Here is a 19666-nt window from a genome sequence, read left to right as displayed (position 1 = left end):
AAGATCATTTTGTGGCATTTTCTGCAAACAAACAGTATTTGGACAACTTGTAATAGCTGACAACTTTGTCAACCGAAAATCCCGATATATCCAGGTAGAAGGATCTCCCCTAAGGTCTATAAGTAATTGTGGCACCATTAAATCAACTAAAAAGAAACATAATTTTGAAATAAAATATTAAATTTGCTCCAGTTATCATTCATTTTGTTCTAAACTCAAAGCAAATGTTGTAAAAATCTAATTATTTTCTTTACACATTTTCCCAATGGTGACAATTGTGGACGGCGTTTATTCTTCCTCCAACATATCTAAGAATTTGCTTCAATTTGTTAATCGGGGTCAGCTGTTTATGAACCCTGTGATAGAGCAGCTGATTCTCATTCAGAGGGAACACCACAAACTAAGGCAAACACTTTCCTAATAAAGGAGGGGATCATTGGAATGATAACAATAAATGTGAGCACTTGTCTAAAGGATGCAATGCTTAAAATACTTAGGGATTAAATGGAGATTTGACATCAATTACAGAAAAAATTTGCCATGTGCATGCATGCATGTGAAAAGGTTAAATGCATACAACTGCTACAAAGATGCTTGTAGTATTTAACCTGAGAAAAAAAGACAGTTTGAAGTCTACAATTAAAAAAGGGTGCAGAAGATTAAGTGCTTTAAAGACATGTATATACTGAAATCCTCTAGGGATATGATACTTTGAGGGCCGCTGTCTTGCAGGTTTTAGAGGTTTCCCTACTTCAGCACAGCTGCTTTTCATTGATGGCTGATTAACAGGCTTTTGCTGACCTGCAATCATCACAATTAGCTGTGCTAAAGCAGAAAAAAACCTGCCCTTAAGGGCCGACTTTGGGAATGCCTGCCTTAGCCCCTTACAACAAACAATAGCCTGTAAAAGCTGCTTTTTTTATTATTTTTTTTACTTTTTTGTCACTTAAAAGGTACTTTACAATGAAACTGTACTTCTGCTTTTAACTCAAGAGAGCAACGAGCAGCTTGAAGCACCCAGAGAGCACAGTAGGCAGCTGGAATGGCAAGCTTTAGGATTTAATTTATTGCTCCATTTACACTACCCCTCTGAAACTAATCCTACCGAGTTCAGACCGAGCTTGGATCAGTTAACCATGCCGAACTTGGTTCCTTACAACCATTTACACATCAGGCTAGCAAGGTTCCTCACCTCCTTTCGGCGGTCCATGATACTACAGCTTTCAAGGCAGGAATTATGCAAACAAAAATGGCGGTGTCCATAACATTAAAGATCTTATGTGCCTAGATAGCGTCCTCCCCCCAAATTTCAATGAGAGCCTCAGTCTCTGCCTATTTCCAGGTTGCGCCACGCTCTTTTGATGCCATTTATTATTATTAGGCTGAGAAGAAGTTCGTGTTGTGAACAGGTGAAGAGATCTGTGAATTGCAAACCAGGCATGGGAATGAGTCAGCTGACTGTAAATAGGAGATGATGTGCTCTGCTCATGCGTTCTTTGTTATCAGAGAACGGAGCCACCGCTGAGCTGTGACAAGCCCTACTGTTGAACTACCACTAGATCTAGCACGGTTTGGTTGTTTTTAGCACGGTCCAGTTCAGTTGCGTCCCATTTATTATCAACACCTAGCTGGGGTACCATGCTTGGACCATTCTCGGCACAGTTTCAAAAGGGTAGTGTAAATGGGGCTTTGGCTGTACTTGCAACCTTTTCAGAACACCAGCACTCTGCTCTAACCGATAGGCCACTACTCCCCTTCAATACTTGTACCCTTAGTAATCCATATATTCAGGATGCGGTCGCAGGGGAAGAAGACTTGACAGAGATGTCAAGACTTTTCCCTCACCAGAGACCTGCACCAGCTCCTCTTGGGAAACCTCAAGACATTGCCAGACCAGACTATAGACATAGCCCATGCGGTGTGCCCTGAATTCCACTGGTAAGGAATGCCTGGAGCATCTCAAGAGGGAGGCATCAAGGGGCATCCGAAAAAAGATGCCTCTTAAGTTGACTCTTCTTTATGTGGAGGAGCAGCAACTCTTCTCAAGCCATCAAGGTCAGGAAGAAGCTGTATTTAGCTGCTTTCATCTGCAACTTCAATCTTTCATATAATGCACAAGTTTCATGACCATAGGTGTGGGTAAGAATATACATAGACTAACCAGTAAATCGTGACCAGAGCCATTTTGCTCAGATCTCTGATCACCACAACAGACTGATCAGTAATATCCTGCAGTAATCTGCATATTACAGCAGCAACACCAATCTGTCTGTCCTGCTACATTCTCCCCTAGCCCATGAACAACACTCCAGGGTACTTATATTCTTCTGCTTGACACAGGAACTGGAGAGAGTAAATACACTTTTTCCGGTCTCTAACTTTAAAGGGGCTTATTTTCATCGCCGCCACTTCAAGCTGCCCAGTTTTGAGCAGGAACAGTGACTGAGTGCAGCCCAGTCCAAAATGCAAACCCCAAAACAGGAGCCAGACAAAGAAAAGAAGTGAACCCTCCCAATTATAATTATTCTTGGAGTGCATCAGATTCAATGAGAAGTTTAAAAAAAACAACAATTAATGCATAGGAGGCCTCACATGCCTAGGTTAAAGTCAGACAAAAAGAAAGAGACCTGCGAAAAAATGGACATCCATCTAAGATTAAGACCAATCCTCACCTAAAACAATCTGAAAGTCCAGTCATCAGTTCTTGACATGGGGTCCTGTTCAAGTTAAACAGCAACGATCAAAAGAACAACAGCAGTACTACCTCTGACTGGTTCAAAATACAGGAAATGCTTTAGAGCGGTCTAGTCAAACTCCGGACTTAAACCAAAACAGAAAGTAGTGGAGTTATCACATATATGAGAAGCCCTTTAATGTAAATAAACTTAAACAATTCTGTGTTCCACAGTTAAGTATAAGCTACATACAGTTGTACTTGAAAGTTTACATCCATTTGAGACAGAAAAAATCAGCTGCCAATAGAATTATTAGAAAATGACAAAAGTTTATAAAAATTTGAAAAACTTAAAATTATGACATTGATTTGAAATATAAATCAATGTCATATATATATATATATATATATATATATATATATAAATATATATATATATATATCAATGAAATCCTAACTACACAGTCTAGTGAAACAACATTCAAATATTAATAAATTAAACGTTTTCTGCTAAACAAGGTCATTTGGGGCGGTCAGCATTTAAGTTGTGTCATACCGCATATATAGAAGAAAATGACCGAGTCAAATGACAGAAGTCACAAGGTACAATTAAGCCTTGTGGAAGAGAAGAAGCCCCACTTTCCGTCATGTACTGCAGTTTCATGCCTCAAACCTCACACTGTTAAACTTATAATCAAGTCTGGTCACCAGACTCTGCCTTTGTTATGCTGATCCTCAAAGCTAAGTAGTTCACAGTCACCCATCAGTTAGTAGAAGATATCGATCAGCTGGATTCTGTAGGTTATGCACTGAAAGTCAGCTTGCTCGCTTTCAGGAAGTGTTGAAATAAGTGTATCTAAGTGTCACATTGCTTCTGCATTGTGACAAAGGATTTTTCATGCCTTTGTGTGGGACTGTACAGAGTATCTGTGTAGCTGAGTGGATCAAGGGGAGAAATTAAACTTTATTGCATATGGAAGAAGGATCCTAAAGGCTGGACTGTGGCTGTGGAGGCTAACAGTTAGAGTGAAAGCAGGCAAACAAAGCTGGGCATTTATAATTTTTACCTTCAAAATAAAAGCTCAACACAACCAGACAACTAAAGGTGAGTTAAGATGGGTTTAACGTGGGCTTTTAAACACTCGGAAACTATAATTCTCAAATATAAGGCAAGGCGTTTGTTTGTATGGGATGTTTTGTTTTTACATACATGGACTAGAGCAGAAACTTGGACCTGACATATATATACACATTCCTCAGACCACTCTGTACTTTATGTGCAAAACTTTCCTAATTTTACTGATTTATTAATTTAGCCACAAAGCGCAATGGATGGAGTTCAGCTGCTGCTCTCTTAAACATGGGAGGCTCAATGGTGTTAATTAAATCCAAACGTCACGTATTGCATAAAGAAATGATAAAACACATAAAACAAAATACAACGGGTGAAAGTAGCTTGTCTGAAGTGCTCTGAAATAATAAACTGCAGAAATCGTGGCAAGAGTTTAGCACAAGATGACTGTTCTGACTGAATGATCACTTTTCCCTCTGGACTCATATGGAAAACCTCCTCGTTGTCTGGCTGGTCAAAAATCTCTATATTTATTTAGACTTTGACTAGGACATTCTATTGCATGCATATCCTTCGATCAAAATTGTTGTTTGCAAACCTTTTAGCCTTGCTAGCCAAACTTTTTCTCATCTAAGCAATTTAAACCCTTATTTTAACTGCTGTACCATTATATAAACAGTAAGTATGTTCATAGATATGATACAGTAGTTGAAAATTGATTTATGTTTTCTTTCACTGGACCTTTTTTTGTGACAACAACAGGATGTTAGAGACTGTTGTGTTTAAGCTAAGTTTAATAGATGGGTGTACTAAAGTTTACCTTTAAGTGAAAGTCCTCTTTGAGATCCTTATTTTTTAGTTCAGTTTTTTTTTTTTTTTTTTATCTTTTTGTGAAGCAAAATTCAAAACTATTTTCTTTGCACTTTATAGTTATGCACCCAACTTTGTTTTAGTTGATAAAGTTTCAATGAATTAAGGAATAGTTTACTGCTCATATTTCTCTGGATGCACTCCATGTGAGCTGCTTAATTCTTATCAAAAACGTTGAAAGTCACTACTGCATGTTATATAGTCATATCTGCATTGCCTTAGTTAGCGAACTTCCACTCTATCCTCCAAATTAAAATGAAAGGACATTAGAATTTCTTTGGTCCAAGAACTTATTCCTCTTGATGACACAACATTGGTGTAGATTTTACAAGGTGGAGACACTTTATAAGGGAGTGGACTTCAAAGTGGACTATGAGGTTACAGGGCTTTTACTAGACAGGTAATGTAATTCACTATAACAGTGAAGTTTATTTTGCTGTTATGTTAGAAACAAGGCAGAGATGGCTACATTGTTGGCTAACATTGGATGAGCTCGGATGCAACGTTTATTAGCTGCTATTGATAAATGTCACTCCATGGCCTCCTTAGCAGGTCTCACACGCTTAAGGCTGATTTATGATCAGAAACCAGGTCGTCTGCGTGTGTCGCAGTGAACACAAATGTAATGGACAGGAGGCCTCTGATTGGTCAGATCTAAGTCTGCTCTACACTATGCATTTAAAGAGGAGGCACTAATCTGCCATTTGTAATTCATTTAGCCCACCACTAGATGGCAACAATTTTACACACTGCTCCTTTAAGGGTGAGTTAGAGAACAAAAAGGGAAAGAAAGCAACTATGATCTGCTTTTGACAAAATTGTCAGAATAGTTTTACTTCCTATTCGTGTTTGAAAGTAAATACAAAAACTACCAAAGACGACATAACCATAGTACCTAACGTAACAATTAGGGCTGTCCCAAAAACTTTTTTCATTTCTGATAAGATAGTGATATTGCAGCTTTGAGTATTGACCCATAGCAATACTGACCTGATACATTCTCGGCATGAAGCATACATACTTTTACTACTTATTTTATAGTGTGGAATGATAGAAAATGCTTGATCAACAACTGAGAACAATAGTTTAAAACATCAGGTATGAAATAAACCCATCCATTTATTAATCACTGAATAGATATATAAACTTTAAATAAGACAGACAGAATGAGCTCTAAAATATCAGAGATTTTTAGAGGCAGACCGATATAAGCCATTATTCATTTCCTGGCAGATTTCCGATATACGGTAATATTGGAAAACCCTAATAACAATGTCATATTTTTATCAAATAATTAAAAATCTTTGCATGTAGGAATAGATCATCAATTGATATACTGAAGGATGAGGCATTCCTCAGGTATTGGGCAAACCTGAAAGAACTCTTCAACTCTTAAAAAAAAAAAAATGTATTTACTTAGTTTCTGAAATGTACGGAAGAGGATTAGGGCCACTGGAAAAAAAAAATTATCTGATTTTTTAATTTTATTTCAGTTAAATATGGGAAAAAAGTCAGACTTCTGCTTTTTTCTCAGAATTCTGACTTTAATCTCAGAATTTTGGATCTTGTAGATGGGCACCATGAAGGAAGAGATGTGGGAGCACTCAGCTTCACTGACAAAGATGTGAGTTGTTTGGGAGGGCCAGTAACACATTGGTGGAAAATGACGGAATTAGGTGAATTTTTACCCCGTTGATGCTATTTCATTAATGGAAGAGCAGAAGGTGAATAAAACAAGAGAGCTAGTCTCTAAAACAGACATGGCTACAGCTTGATGCTAACATGTTTGTTAGCTGACAGAATTCCATCAGAATTCTGACAGCTAAAAAAGTCAGATTGCTGAGAAAAAAAGTCAGACTGCTGAGAAAAAAGTGAGAATTCTGAGGAAAGAAAGTGAGAATTGTGAGAAAAAAAGTCAGACTTCTGAGAAAAAAGTCATAATTCTGAGAACAATAGTCAGAATTCTGAGAAAAAAGTCAGAATTCTGAGAAAAAAGTCAGAATTCTGAGAACAATAGTCTAATTCTGAGAACAATAGTCATAATTCTGAGAAAAAAAGTGAGAATTCTGAGGAAAAAGTCAGATTTCTGAGAAAAAAGCCAGACTGCTGAGCCAGGAGGTCAAGCTATTTGGAAGCAGAGTATACGGTATTAGAAGGTAGTTAAAACCCTTACAAATTACAGTAATTTACGATTGTTGTCATTAAAACAAATTGTAATTGTGGATTACATATTAGGAATTAATAAAATATCATTTATTAATATTAAAGTTTTTACTTTTATTTTGAAAATATTTCCAGGAAGTGTTCAGTCTGCACGTCATTGGGCTTGACGGTGGTGCCCCTTGTCCAGAAGCGGGCCGCTGGGTGAATGATGGCGGTGTCGGTGCTGCTGCTGCTGGAGCTGTGTCTGTACGCCAGCTGCTTCGTCTGTGGGATCGTGGCCGCTGCCTCCCTCACCATCGTTCAGGTGAGTTTACCCACAACCCCCTCTGTTCCTGGCTCCAACCGGACCGCTCAAACTTCCGGATCAACTTCTCTTCTGTAGGGAGTGGAAAAAGTTTTGAAAACACGGAACCAAAAGGGAAAGCGTTGTTTAAAGTAAACAGAATGCCTCATCTTTTAAAGATATCCATGTTTTTTCCACACTTGTTCATCTCGTTCCTCTGTGCTGCATCAGTAAAGGTTTTCACCTTCTGATGATTTCCAGCTTAACAGACTCAATTTAAAAGAAAAACTTTATAATAAATGTGCTGCAAACTATTAAACAGCAAAATGAGAGGATCCGTCCATTTAGCACCAGTCATGAAAAAGTATGAAACTTGTTATGTTCCGGTTTTATTGTAAAGCTTGTTTTCCTTGAAAATGCAGGAAATGCTGGTGAAAATGTGAACATGTGCGCCAGTAATAATTGAGTCTTGTGACTGTGGCTAGTAACGCCCATCCCTCTATCCCCCCTCTCTCTGATTTATTTTTATATATATATATATATATATATATATATATATATATACACAGTGTATATATATATATATATATATATATACACAGTATATATATATGTAGGCCTATGTATGTATATATATATTTATATTTCAATAAAAAATAATTTTGTCTGATGATAGGTGGTATGAGATGTGATTGTGAGGGATGCAAAGAGAGGAACATCCTCTAGCATCATCACTGTGTTCACATAAACACATAGTATATATATATATATATATATATATATATATATTATCTCAGCACAGGCGTTTTAACATGATGCTAAGGATGTGTTTTAAAGAAGTGATGGCATAAAGATTGTTGTTTGCAATAATCATCCATTTCACTGATTAAGAGGCTGCTTAATTTCTTTTGCAAACAGTTGTTTCTATTGAACCACATTTTGTTTCTTCTTTTTTTTTTTGGCCTTGTGCTTTTTTTGTTGTTTTATTTTTTTGGCAAACAACCAATTCAGGTCCATGTTGGAGTCTCTCAATTTGGTTGGCTGGACCAGTTTAAGACTCTTTCTGTTTTCTGTTCTGCCTGTTAATGTTTTTTATGTTTTGTTTTTTTGCAACCAGGCATCCATGTGTATCTTTCTGGTAAATAAAATGTTGTTCTAGACTTTCATTTGGCCAGTTGACAGTCAATGTGCAGCAACATCAACATCAGGCAGACCTCACGACAAATATTACCTAAAGATAAGATTTACAAAACCAGTTTGGGAAAAGAAATATGTAGTCAATTCAGTCTGGTCATAATTAACCAAACAGTGCAGTCTAATTCATTTTTGCATTTAACTGACAAGTCTTTTTATCAAAAGAATCAAAATTGATTGTATTTTTTCAGTGACCTTGCAGCAATACATCAAACTAAGCATGCATGTGGCCACAGTGGAAAGGAAAACACACTCAGGAGGAATCCTCTGATTGGAGTTTTTTACATGAGACAGTGCTGGAGCAGGAATGCATCTAAAACCTGTTTTAGATTATGTATGGGCAACAGCAGCGCATTAAACCTGCCAAGTAGCATGATGTTTACACGTCTCCTGGAATGTCATCATCTCCAGGCATCAAGCACGGTGGGTTTTGAGATAACAACCATCTGATGTTCGTTCACTAGAGTTGGAAACCCTGAAACTTTGGCGCGTCGTCAACCAATCAGATATCCTGATCGGGGAGCTAGCTTGCAGACATTTGAGGAGCGCTGTTGGTGCTTTAGACACTTGTCTGACTTAACAGTGAGTCTGAGTTGTCAGATGCCTTTGGGACCCGTGAAACGTTATGTTTCAGCAGCATTTATTTTTTTATTTTTTTTGTATTTTTAGTTTTACTATTTTGGAACCTGGCACTTACTGACTTCCACACTACTCTCTGTTTTTCTGCTGTTGTTTAAACCCAAAGTGTGTCTATAGAATCTTTCCCACTGAAAAGATTCAGAGGGAAAGGTTGCTTGGGTCCATTTGCACAGGCAAAAAAAGGCGTGTCTAACCCAATAAAAGCTGCGTGTCTGGTGACACCATCATGCTGGGTTAGCTTTGATGCTGTCACCAGTTCAACAGAAATAGGGAAAGCACACTTACAGGGCATAGTAAGTGTGCTTTATTGTTTTCGCTCTTTTATCTTTCTGAATCCCTCTCTGAATGTAAACAGAGTTGTTCCAGCTTGTTAGATCAGACACAAGTGTGTTGATGTCCATACGTTGCGTTCAATGGTGTCACGTAATTTAGCGGGTCAACCCGGCTCTGTTGTTCCCACAGCATGCCCATCAGAGCCGAGGCTTGCCGAGTCGTTTGATCAGGTTAGACACGGGTCACTGAGCTGTTCCCTCTGCCACTAAAAGCCGATTGTTCCCGGGTTTAATGGGTTTTTCGGCCAGTGGGAAAGGGGCATGTAAGGACAAAGCTAACTTCCATCTTTTCCTCTGTTTCAGGGTAATTTCGGTGGGCTGTGCATGCTGTATGGACATGTCAGCTACAATGCAACAGCAAAGCTCGTTGGAGTCCAGACATCCACCTCTGCCTCTCTGTGCTACTTTGTGTCAGCCATATCCATCATGGTGGCCGTGGTGTGCTTCTCCCTGTCTCTGTACGGGGTTTACATGTTCTGCATGGAGGGAGAGATGAGAAGGTGACTAATGTTTCTGTGTATAATTTTATTGTGTAAATCACCGCCAAACAACACCCAAAGTAAAAGACAGATAAAGCGATTAATCCATTAAACCAAGCGCTTAATTTTCCTTTAAACTTCTGTTGTTCATTTAGGTTTTTACAAAGAATTGATATCCATAATATATATGCTGTATTTCTAGTTACATCTGAAAGAACACTACTCTGAGTGATAAATTAATTATATTAAATTTCCTACCTTGGACCATAATATCTCTTGATAATTAAGTTGCAAAAAAAAAAAAGCAAGACAGTTTTTTGTTTTTTCCTGAAAGCTATACTCATTATTGAGTCTATCTTTTTTCAATGTTGGGTTTTGTGTTGGATAACTTAACTGTAGAAACAAAAAAACCTAAATAGACAGAACTTAGATGGTGTTTTCTATTTTGTTTCTTTCACCGTCAGGATTCTGACTATATTAAGATTTCTCTGTTTGTAAACATTCAGAAACATTAGGTTCAATCCCAATATTTGCAGGTAAGGGTTCCTTGTTGTTGGCGTATTTTAAAGAAATACATCAAAAACAACGGCTGACCGCTGCGAAAATCGAAAGAAATCTGTTAAAGCCATCTGGAAGAAAATAAAGTGGACCAATATTAACCAAAATGCCCCTCAGGAAGGAAGACGCCACTAATCCAAAAGCAAGTAAAAAAAAAAAGGTGATCAAACTTTGGAAAAAGCACTCGGAGATAAGTGTTTTTCTTAACTCATCCAAATTGCAGTTCGGTTTGGCTCTGCTCACCTTTTAGGCTATTTTCCCAATAAAAGTTCAATTTGGTTCCACTTGTATCAGTGGGTGTTGAATGTGCAAAGCCAGAAGATGTAGGTCTCTGATTAGGTCACTTTATGATAGCAAATATCTTCTTGATAAAACAGTCATAGACTGAGTATGTTACTTTCTTGGACTGTGATGGTGCCTTGCTTTTTGATTTTTCCGCCCACATTGACATAATAATAATAATAGCTGAACTGTATTGATTTCAAATTGGAGAAATTTACCTCTGCATTTAACCCATCCCCTGAGGGAGCAGTGAGCTGCCATCGTGGGGCGCCCGAGGAGCAATCAGAGGTTAAGAGTCTTTGCTCAGGGACCCAGAGTGGCAGTCTGTGGGAGTGGGGCTCGAACTCAGAACCTCAGGATTCAAAGCTCTGTGCCCTAACCACTAGGCCACCACTCCCCCCCCATGGTGGTCCGCTGATCCTTAATTGTAATAGAAACCAAACCATGTAGACTAGATCCGAGTAGGGCTTGGTATCGATTCATTCTTAACATTTCGAGTCTAGCGTCCCTTTCATGTGCTGTCAGTGCCTTGGTCCGCACTGCATGCACTGACTGCATCTATTATCTTTAACTAAAACTAATAAAATATTGAAAACTGGAATAAAAAAAATAAAAAAACGTTAGCTGGAATGAAAATTTAAACTAAAGAATAATAACTTAAAATGAGTTTTAAAACGAATGAAAACTAACAGAAATTTTAATAGAGAACTTGCTTCGATTTTGTTTTTCTTTTTTCTTTTCTGCATTCAGCCAGCAGAGGCAGGTTCTGCAGTGAGGTTATTCATTTTTGCTGCACTGTCCATCCTTATCAGGGATTTTTTTTGTTTTGTTTGTTGATGTTTTTTTTACTTTCCTCTGGTATGTTGGTTGTATTACTGAAACTGCAACTAATGAAACCTGAGCTGATACTAGGGATTCTTAAAAAATTAAAACTAAAGTAGCAAATAAATACTAAAAACTAATTTAAGCTAATATAGATTTGAGAATCAGAGCTCAAAATTGAATAAAAAAAATAAAATAATTAACATTTTAAATTAATTTAAACCTAGCTCTAGTAGCAGTACCTTAAATAATGTAGAATTCATTAGAATTGGTTAAATCTGCTGTAAGGGTAATTAACCAGTGTTTGCTTCATAAATGGCAGGGACTATTTACAGAAGCTCTCCTTGCATTAATTGTATTTTTTAAATATTACCTATTTATTCACATCTCATTAATTTACTCAGTCTGGTCCAGATGTGTGCGTCATGCAGGTCACTCAGATATTTATCTGTCCCGCCTCCCACAGCTGCAGGATGGGCTCATGTTTAATTACCTGTACCCAACTGTCCCTCTTTTTGGAGAGTAGACAGCAACTAAAGAGCTAATCCTCTATTTTATAATAATTGTAACCACATTTTGCATCCACTGCATTACATAAACAAAGCTTATATCACATGATAAGGAAAGAAAATGGGGGAACAATATTAAGGTCAGGGTTAAAGTCTATTCTCTAGTGAAGAGCAATGTCTAACGCTGACAAGTCGACTTAAAAGGTACAGCTGGAAAAGAAGCAAAGCAAGGTTTTTGTTTAGAGACTGGTGCACTGCACAGAATAGATTGCATCATGGGGAAAAAGCATTATGTTAAAACACTATTAGACATCAGCCTGGAAGTTAAAGCCTGAGGATAAATGAGTCTCAGAAATACGTCCTACTTAACGGTTAATATTTTGAAGGTAGGCATCAAAAACTCCTGATTTCAGTTTCATATAGAGAAGATGTGGGCAGACGTGTGTGTGCATGTTGGCTAACAGACCTCTCCATTTAGCAGCTTCATAGGGAGGAACAGGCCAGAAATTACAGCAACCTGCTGTTAGAAATGAAATATACCCAATAAAACCTTTGTTATTCTGGCTTTTAGCACAGTTAATTTACTTTACCCTTACAGACCTGGAAACCTTAATAAAATGTGATTTAGCGATAAAAAAATAAAAGTGTATTCTCCCACTCTTTCTCTTTCCCTTCCCTGCGTTGTGCTTCATGCTCCTCCTGTCATGTTTCAGGGAGCGCGTGTGGATGAACCTGATGATAGTGGTGAGCGGCATCTTCCTGTTCTTCCTGCTCATCACGGGCTGCATGCTGAAGATCGGCCGCGACACGCTCTGCGACTCCATCACCAAAACCGTCCCCAACATCACCAGGTGGTGCAGACACACAGTCACACAGGGGCTCGCCTTCTGTTTCAGTGCACCGGGGCACGCAGCTCCGCACACAAACACTGCAGTCAGTGTTAGTCAGCTGTATTAACACAGATTTTGTTTCTGGTAATCAGTTATTTACTACAATTATATTAGATAAAATAATGATTAAACAGAAAAGTATCCTTGTAGAGGTGGTTGCTTTGGTTTTTGTTGTTGTTTTGGGTCAAATTGTTAGCTCTGGTGCTCTAAAAAAAATGCTTTTGCCCAATTAAATGTTTTGTTCTTATGGTTGTTTTTTGTCATGTGTGACTGTTTCAGGTCATATCAAGAATTAAATTAAATCAAGAATAACAAACCCAAATAAATACAAACAGTTTTTAATGAATTAATGAATTAATAAAAAAAAAAACTAATAATCACCTAACTTTATGGCTGTTTCTGCCTTAAACTTTTGCAGAACTGGCAACAAGCCTTTGTTGGTTTGTAGGAGTTTTGACCCTCTTCTTTGCTGAATTATTTTAATGCAGCACCATTAAAAGGATTTTTTGGATGGAAAAAGGGCGGTGCCATAGATTGAAGGTGGGACTAGGATTAACCAAGATTCGCTCCAGATTGGCACAAACTGATAGATCCAGATTCTCCTGTATGATTGCTAGTCAAGGAACAGATATGGTGGTTTAGTTGTGGAGAACCTGCAGGTTCCAAAAGCAGCAAAGTTGTTCAGGAACCCATCATTATCTGGTTGGGCTGCTGATATGATGCTCCTTTTCTCAAATACTTTTTTTCCAGCTGATTTAAAGAAGAAATGTCCATGTTTTCCTCATCAGTTCACATAATATTCTCCCAATTCTTGGGGATCATCAGAATGTTGTTTGGTGAATGGGAAACAAAACCTTTGGTGGCTGGCTTCAATTGCTACTTGAATCCCATAGATCCTTTCTCTTTCTCTCTTTTTACTGCTGAATCTTTGACCGTGACCCTGAACTGAACTGTGATTCTTTGGAGCCTCTACCATGGCTACTAATAGTACCTAAAAACGATACAGAGCCAGCTAATCTGTATGACCAAGTAATATAACAAGTACCAGTCTTAGAAGATTTAGCAGGTTTTTTAAACATTTACATTTATTTTCCAAAACATGATTGTAAATTCAGTTGAGAGCCAATAGGAACAGTCACGCCCATGACAAATATTTAATTGAGAGAAAAACCCTGAATCGACAGCAAAGACTTAGATTTTGAGAAAGAGAAGAAACAGTTTTGAGAGAGAAATCTATTTTTGACAGAAACCATTTTCACTCTGAGTGCAAAAAAAAAACCTATATTTGAGGGTAAAAATATATTTTAAGAGATTTTACCCCTGGAAATCCTTTTCCAAATGTCAATTTATCTTTTATTTATTTAATGAATAAAATAAAATATTTTCTCTCAAAATGTTTTTCTTCAATCTCAGAAAACATTAGTATTTCCTATCAGTATGAAAATTTTTTTTCTCTGTTTATTTTTGTTTTAAATAATTTTCCCCTTTCAGATCACTATTTTCCTCAAATTTAATAAGAATAAAAAATAGCTCCATATATTTTAAAAACCTAAAACTATAGATAAACTGTTTTGGGCCTTTTTATTTAAAAGGTTGTGTAATATTAGTGGCTCTAATGGACTTTTATTTTGCTGGACTCCTCTCCTGAAAGCCTCTTTGTATTGTAGAGTTTGCAGACCCCTGCTATAGGAGATGTTCTGCGTTGCTTTGTGACCTCTTGGATGAATCATCAGTGAGCTTTTAGAGTAATTGTGGACGTCTGACCACAGCTATGGAGGTTATCCATTGTTCCAAAGCCCTGGAAATAGTGTTTTAGCCCTTTGGCTGCATGTTAATATCCGTTAATCTATTTCATGTTGTCAGATATTGTCTATCTAATTGGTTTCTTGATTCTAGAAGTCAGAGCTGGGTATAGCTCATTAAGTTCAACTTAGCCTTCCAAAAACTCCTATGCAAGTTTTCAATAAAAAATAAACACAAAATGAAATGGTGAAGATTAGGGCTGAAACAAACAATTGGATTAGTCGTGATTAATAAATTATTGAAATAATCGTCAACTCATTTATCCATCCATCTTCTTCCGCTTATCCGGGGTCGGGTCGCGGGGGTAGCAGCTTCAGTAGGGAGGCCCAGACGTCCCTCTCCTCAGCCACTTGGGCCAGCTGCTCTGGGGGAATCCCAAGGCCAGGGGAGAAACATAGTCCCTCCAGCGTGTCCTGGGTCTCCCCCTGGGCCTCCTCCCGGTGGGACGTGCCTGGAACACCTCACCAGTGAGACGTCCAGGTGGCATCCTAAACAGATGCCCGAGCCACCTCAACAGGCTCCTCTCAGCGTGGAGGAGCAGCGGCTCTCCTCCCCGGATGACTGAGCTCCTCCCCCTATCTCTAAGGAAGAGCCCAGACACACTACGGAGAAAAATAATTTCCGCCGCTTGTATCCAGGATCTCCTTCTATCGGTCATGACCCAAAGCTCATGACCATAGATGAGGGTAGGAACGTAGATCTACCGGTAAATCAAGAGCTTTGCTTTTTTGGTTCAGCTCTCTCTTCATTGTTAACTGGAGTATAGAGACTCTAAAACAGCCTTTAGCTGACAGAGCAACCCAGTTAGAGCAGTAATTATATCGAAATTGTAAAGAAACAATACGTATAAATTTTGCATTTAAGATTAAAAAAAGGTTTTTCATCTGTCAATCTGCTCTATCTAGAACTACTCAAGATGAAAATTTTTAAGTTTATTTGGTTTGATTTTGTAAAAAAAAAATCTTCTTTTTGGAACCTTTTGCTATTCGATTAATCCGTCAGATTAATCGATTTGCAAAATAATGGTTAGTTGCAGCTCTAGTGCAGGTAAATTAAATATTTCTGGGGGATTTTAAAGGTAATTTTCTGAGTTTCTTTCTTAGATGTGAGGAAGTTCAGAGCCGGAAATGGGTCGGCCCTCTTCAAGGAGACCGGATCTACACCAATCTTCACAAATCAGAGGTTTGTATCTCCCCACATTCTGACCTTCAGCTACATTGCTTCCTTCCTGTTTTCCAGGAAGTAACTGAAAGGTTCAACTTTTGTGTTGTTTTAATGTTGCTCCTCAGACGGCGGTCTGGGTCAACTTCTTCTTCTGGCTCATCATTGTGGCGCTGGTGATCGTTCAGAGGCGTCAGACTTCCGGGGCCAAACTCATTCCCACACCGGCCGGGGCCCTTTTTGGCGAGTCAGGAGCGACCGCAGGAGAGACAGAGCCATTCTTTAACCGCCCCCCTCAGTAACGCTGGAGAAAGTGGAGATGTGTTTTTATATAATATTCATTTCAGGTCTTTCTGTGACGGTTTCACAGTCTGCGCTTTCAGCCTCGTAATCCAAAGATTTCAGCATGGTACTGAAGCCAATTCCTTTTTTTTTATTGTTGTTAAATCAGAAACTTTTTCGGCAAATCTTTGTTCATCCACCCGCTGGAAAACTGTTACTTTTTCAATAGCTAATGTTTTAAATCATTAACATTTATATTGTGGAATCCTGTCTATATCTGTTTAGTGACCTATTGAGATGTTGTCTGGTCTGAACCTCATTAGCTCCTCATGTGACCTGGTTTGTATTATTACTGCCTGTTTGTTTAAAGCCTGCTTACAGATTGTTAAAGGAAATGTCTCCCCCTGCTGGTTGATATTAATAAATAAGGCATTTCTACTGGAATATAAATGTATTTGATGTTTTTTTCCTTAAATACAATCCAAATGTTCAAAGCAGGTGTTTGTTGTATTGCCTTAACCATTTATATTAAATTTGTTGCCATCCCACTTAAGAGAAGGTGAATTTTTGTACCTTTTTTCCTCTTCCTTCCCTCCCTTTGATTATGTTGTACCTGCAGCTCAACATTTGGCTCCGGCTAAAAGAAAAAACAAGGGAGCTTCTTTTAATTAAACTGACAAACACTATGTGACAGGAGCTCTCATGACGGATGTTTAGAAGTCCTACTGGAGCGTGCATCCCGAGGTGGATATGTAATGGTCAAACGTGAGAGTACTGGACCAATACTTTGTAAAGATACTGGTTATAGCTGGTAACACAGTATAATCGTACACTCCTAGAGGAGTCCCCCATCGACAACAACTCAAAGAATACATCTGAAATGAAAAATGTTTGCCTTTACAATTGGAGGAAAATCAAACAAGCTTGGAAGCCTGAGAACAACGTCCTAAAACATGAAGTCTAGCGCTGGGCTCTGCAACATTCTGCATTGGCTCTTCTTTACCTTGGTTCAAAATGATAAAGAGCAAAGAACTCTTTAAAAAATATAGACACTAACAAATGTAGGTTTAGTCATTTTTGTTGTTGACCAAATGCATTATGCTGGTGAAGATTCTGAATCATCCAGGTCATAGTCATTCCAAATAAGAACAATCCACTGGACTTTGTTTCCACGCGAAATGTCTTTAAACGTCAAAAGTCCAGTGGATTGTTCTTTAAACTTTTTTGGAATGGCCAATTGCATTGAATTTCCAAAATAGGTTTCCTATGAATATATTAGAAAAAAAAAGATTATATATATATTGGGAAAAATGTGAGAAAAATAAGTAGTCCTCCTATTTGTCAATCATTCTGGTGGTATGTTTACGTAAGGCTGCCCTATGTGCACGTCCCCATTTTTACTTACTGTTGGTGAATCTGAATTAGTGGAAAAATTGCAAATGTTTTGGAAAGTAAGCTTGTATGAGCGATGCAAACAGCAACTTTTAAACAGAGCGTGCGTGAGGATAAATGGGCTCCTTCATGCTCTCGCACGCGTTAAACAGGTTGTCCCTCTGGGGATCAGGTACAGGGTTGTGTATGTGCAATTTTTTTTTTTTTTAAGTGGAGAGGGCAGGTCTTTCCAAAAATTGGAGAAAATCATCCATTATACCTTTTAAATTATTATTATTTTTATATACATTTCAGCAACCCCTTGAAAATGTATTCTTTTTCTAAGTTTTTTTTCCTTAATTAAAAAACCTAAAAAGACAGTGGTTCTTAAAAAAAATGACAGATCTCTTTGATATGAACTGTTTTATATAATTTTTATTCGCTGGACTAAAGTCAAAAATGGCTGTCTGGACTGTAAAGGTTGTAGACCCCCTGCTGTAGCAGCAGCAATGACTTGTGGCCTTACCTGGCTGCAGGAGGGACTGGTGCACTTCACCAACAGAATGCATTTCACGATGAGTCTAGGCCCATTACAAAATTATTTATGAAGTAGTTTCAGAATAACAAAGTCCAAGTTTTGAAGCTGCCATCACCCCTCAGTTTTCTAGATTTGAGTGCAGCATCAAAAGGTTACGTGACGTTACCTGACTGTTTGCTAGTTCAAGAGGAGGGGGTATAAAAAGAGCCAAATTACAGGTAAATCATGACTGAGTTTGAATCATTTCTAAGAGTTTAAAGTTCAATATTCTAATTAAATAAATGTTAACTTCTCAATTAGTAAAAAAAATGATACTGAACTCCATAAATAAAGGTTTACAGCAATTAGAAAATACTTACATATTAAATTAAATATTTGTTTAAATGATCCTTGTGTTTTAGTTCTGTGAATAGTAACCAGGTGGATGAAAATAGACCAGGAAGAGAGCTTACACAGGAATCCCTCGCTCCCCCTAATGGTTTAATCTCAGAGGATTATGTGAGCTCACTCTGAGGCTGAGGCAGAAGGTGAATCTCGCTGAGGAGAGCTTCAGACGACAGACTGGACTTCAGACTCACTCTGAAATATTACACTTGCTAAGAAACAAACCTTTAACTGACCTGCAGCTGCTAGATTCACCTTTAATAAGAGGATCCTTAGGAGTGGATGTTGGCTCCCTTTTAGATGTGCAGGAAGTAAATCTGTGAAGCGAGAAAGGCCAGGGAGTAAAGCACTGGAGAAGAGCGATACGGACCAAGAGGTCGAGGCTCAGAAGAAGACCAGTAGGCTGGAGATCAGTCTGACCCTGGAATCAATGGTGAGATCTGTTTTAATGTCGATTGGTAGAGATGAGGAAAAGAAGCCAAACTCAGAGCAGTGAGATAAGCGGGGATAAACTCTGTAATCTTCATCCACCACAGATCAAATGTTGAGTTTGAAACCTGCTCCTCTGTGGAGGGCCTGCTGTTAAAGTTCCTACAGCCTCTGAATGCATGGTTTTCCGCTCCCCTCTCGCCAGGAAGTGTCCAACAACCAGTGCGACTCTGTGGTGGTGAGCGTGGAGTCCCTTCTAGGCGACGCCAGGAGGATGCAGCAGCAGTGCAGGGAGCGCAGCGAGCAGCTCTCGCTGGCCGCCACGCAGCTGAGGGTGGAGTCGGCCGCCCTGAGGGAGCAGTGCGAGGCCACCCAGCTGGACATGGCCCGGATCCGCCGGCAGCTGGATGAGCTTCTGGACACCAAGGCGGCCTTTGAGGCCAGGGAGAGGCAGGCGCGTAAGCTCAGCAAGCAGCTGTGAGGAGTTTGGAGGAGGGTAGTGTCACATTTAACAATCCCAGCACAACAATGTTTATTACAGGCGTCTGTTAAATATATATATATCTTTATTCGTCATCCGGAGGCTTGATCACCCATTTATTCATTTCTATTTTATTCATTTTGGTTTGATTTGCTGATGTTTTATGAAATGTGCCCAAATCTTTCCCTTTCATATTGTCAAATAAACTTCCAAACCCAACTGAATCCCTCATTTCTTCTTCGAAAGGAGTCTTAGCAGCGAGTTACATTCTTCTTCCATTTAGAGAAAGGCCTCCTGGTTTCTTCCTCTGTACACCTACGCCTATCTGTACCAGAAAAGGTCAGATTTGAGTAATGCTGCGCTGTAGCGGTGCCCATAAGAGCAGAAAATGTTCCCTCTTTAGGCTGGACAAACACCAGATATCTGGAGGAGTATCGTCCCTATGCCATT

General features: G+C 38.7%; 1 protein-coding gene across 1 annotated transcript; it reads left to right on the top strand.

The window, feature by feature from the left end:
• The first annotated feature begins 3497 nt into the window (after window positions 1-3497).
• tmem179ba (transmembrane protein 179Ba) lies at window positions 3498-16563 on the top strand. The gene is made up of 6 exons (XM_038274758.1): window positions 3498-3779; window positions 6926-7083; window positions 9531-9727; window positions 12591-12728; window positions 15674-15752; window positions 15860-16563. Exons 2-6 carry the CDS (start codon window positions 6985-6987, stop codon window positions 16031-16033), a joined length of 687 nt encoding a protein of 228 aa, XP_038130686.1. The 5' UTR covers window positions 3498-3779; window positions 6926-6984; the 3' UTR covers window positions 16034-16563.
• Window positions 16564-19666: the final 3103 nt, after the last annotated feature.

The sequence above is a fragment of the Cyprinodon tularosa genome, unplaced genomic scaffold (genome assembly GCF_016077235.1).
Source record: "Cyprinodon tularosa strain WSP-4 unplaced genomic scaffold, ASM1607723v1 ctg93, whole genome shotgun sequence".
In the NCBI taxonomy this organism is placed as follows: domain Eukaryota; kingdom Metazoa; phylum Chordata; class Actinopteri; order Cyprinodontiformes; family Cyprinodontidae; genus Cyprinodon; species Cyprinodon tularosa.
Note: the sequence above shows the minus strand (reverse complement) of the source record. Positions and strands in the feature narration are given on the sequence as shown.

Coding starts and splice junctions, on each gene's coding strand:
- tmem179ba (XM_038274758.1), top strand. CDS start 6,985: ATGATGGCGGTGTCGGTGCTGCTGCTGCTGGAGCTGTGTCTGTACGCC. Junction 9,728..12,590: donor ATGGAGGGAGAGATGAGAAG/GTGACTAATGTT, acceptor GTCATGTTTCAG/GGAGCGCGTGTGGATGAACC. Junction 15,753..15,859: donor CCAATCTTCACAAATCAGAG/GTTTGTATCTCC, acceptor GTTGCTCCTCAG/ACGGCGGTCTGGGTCAACTT.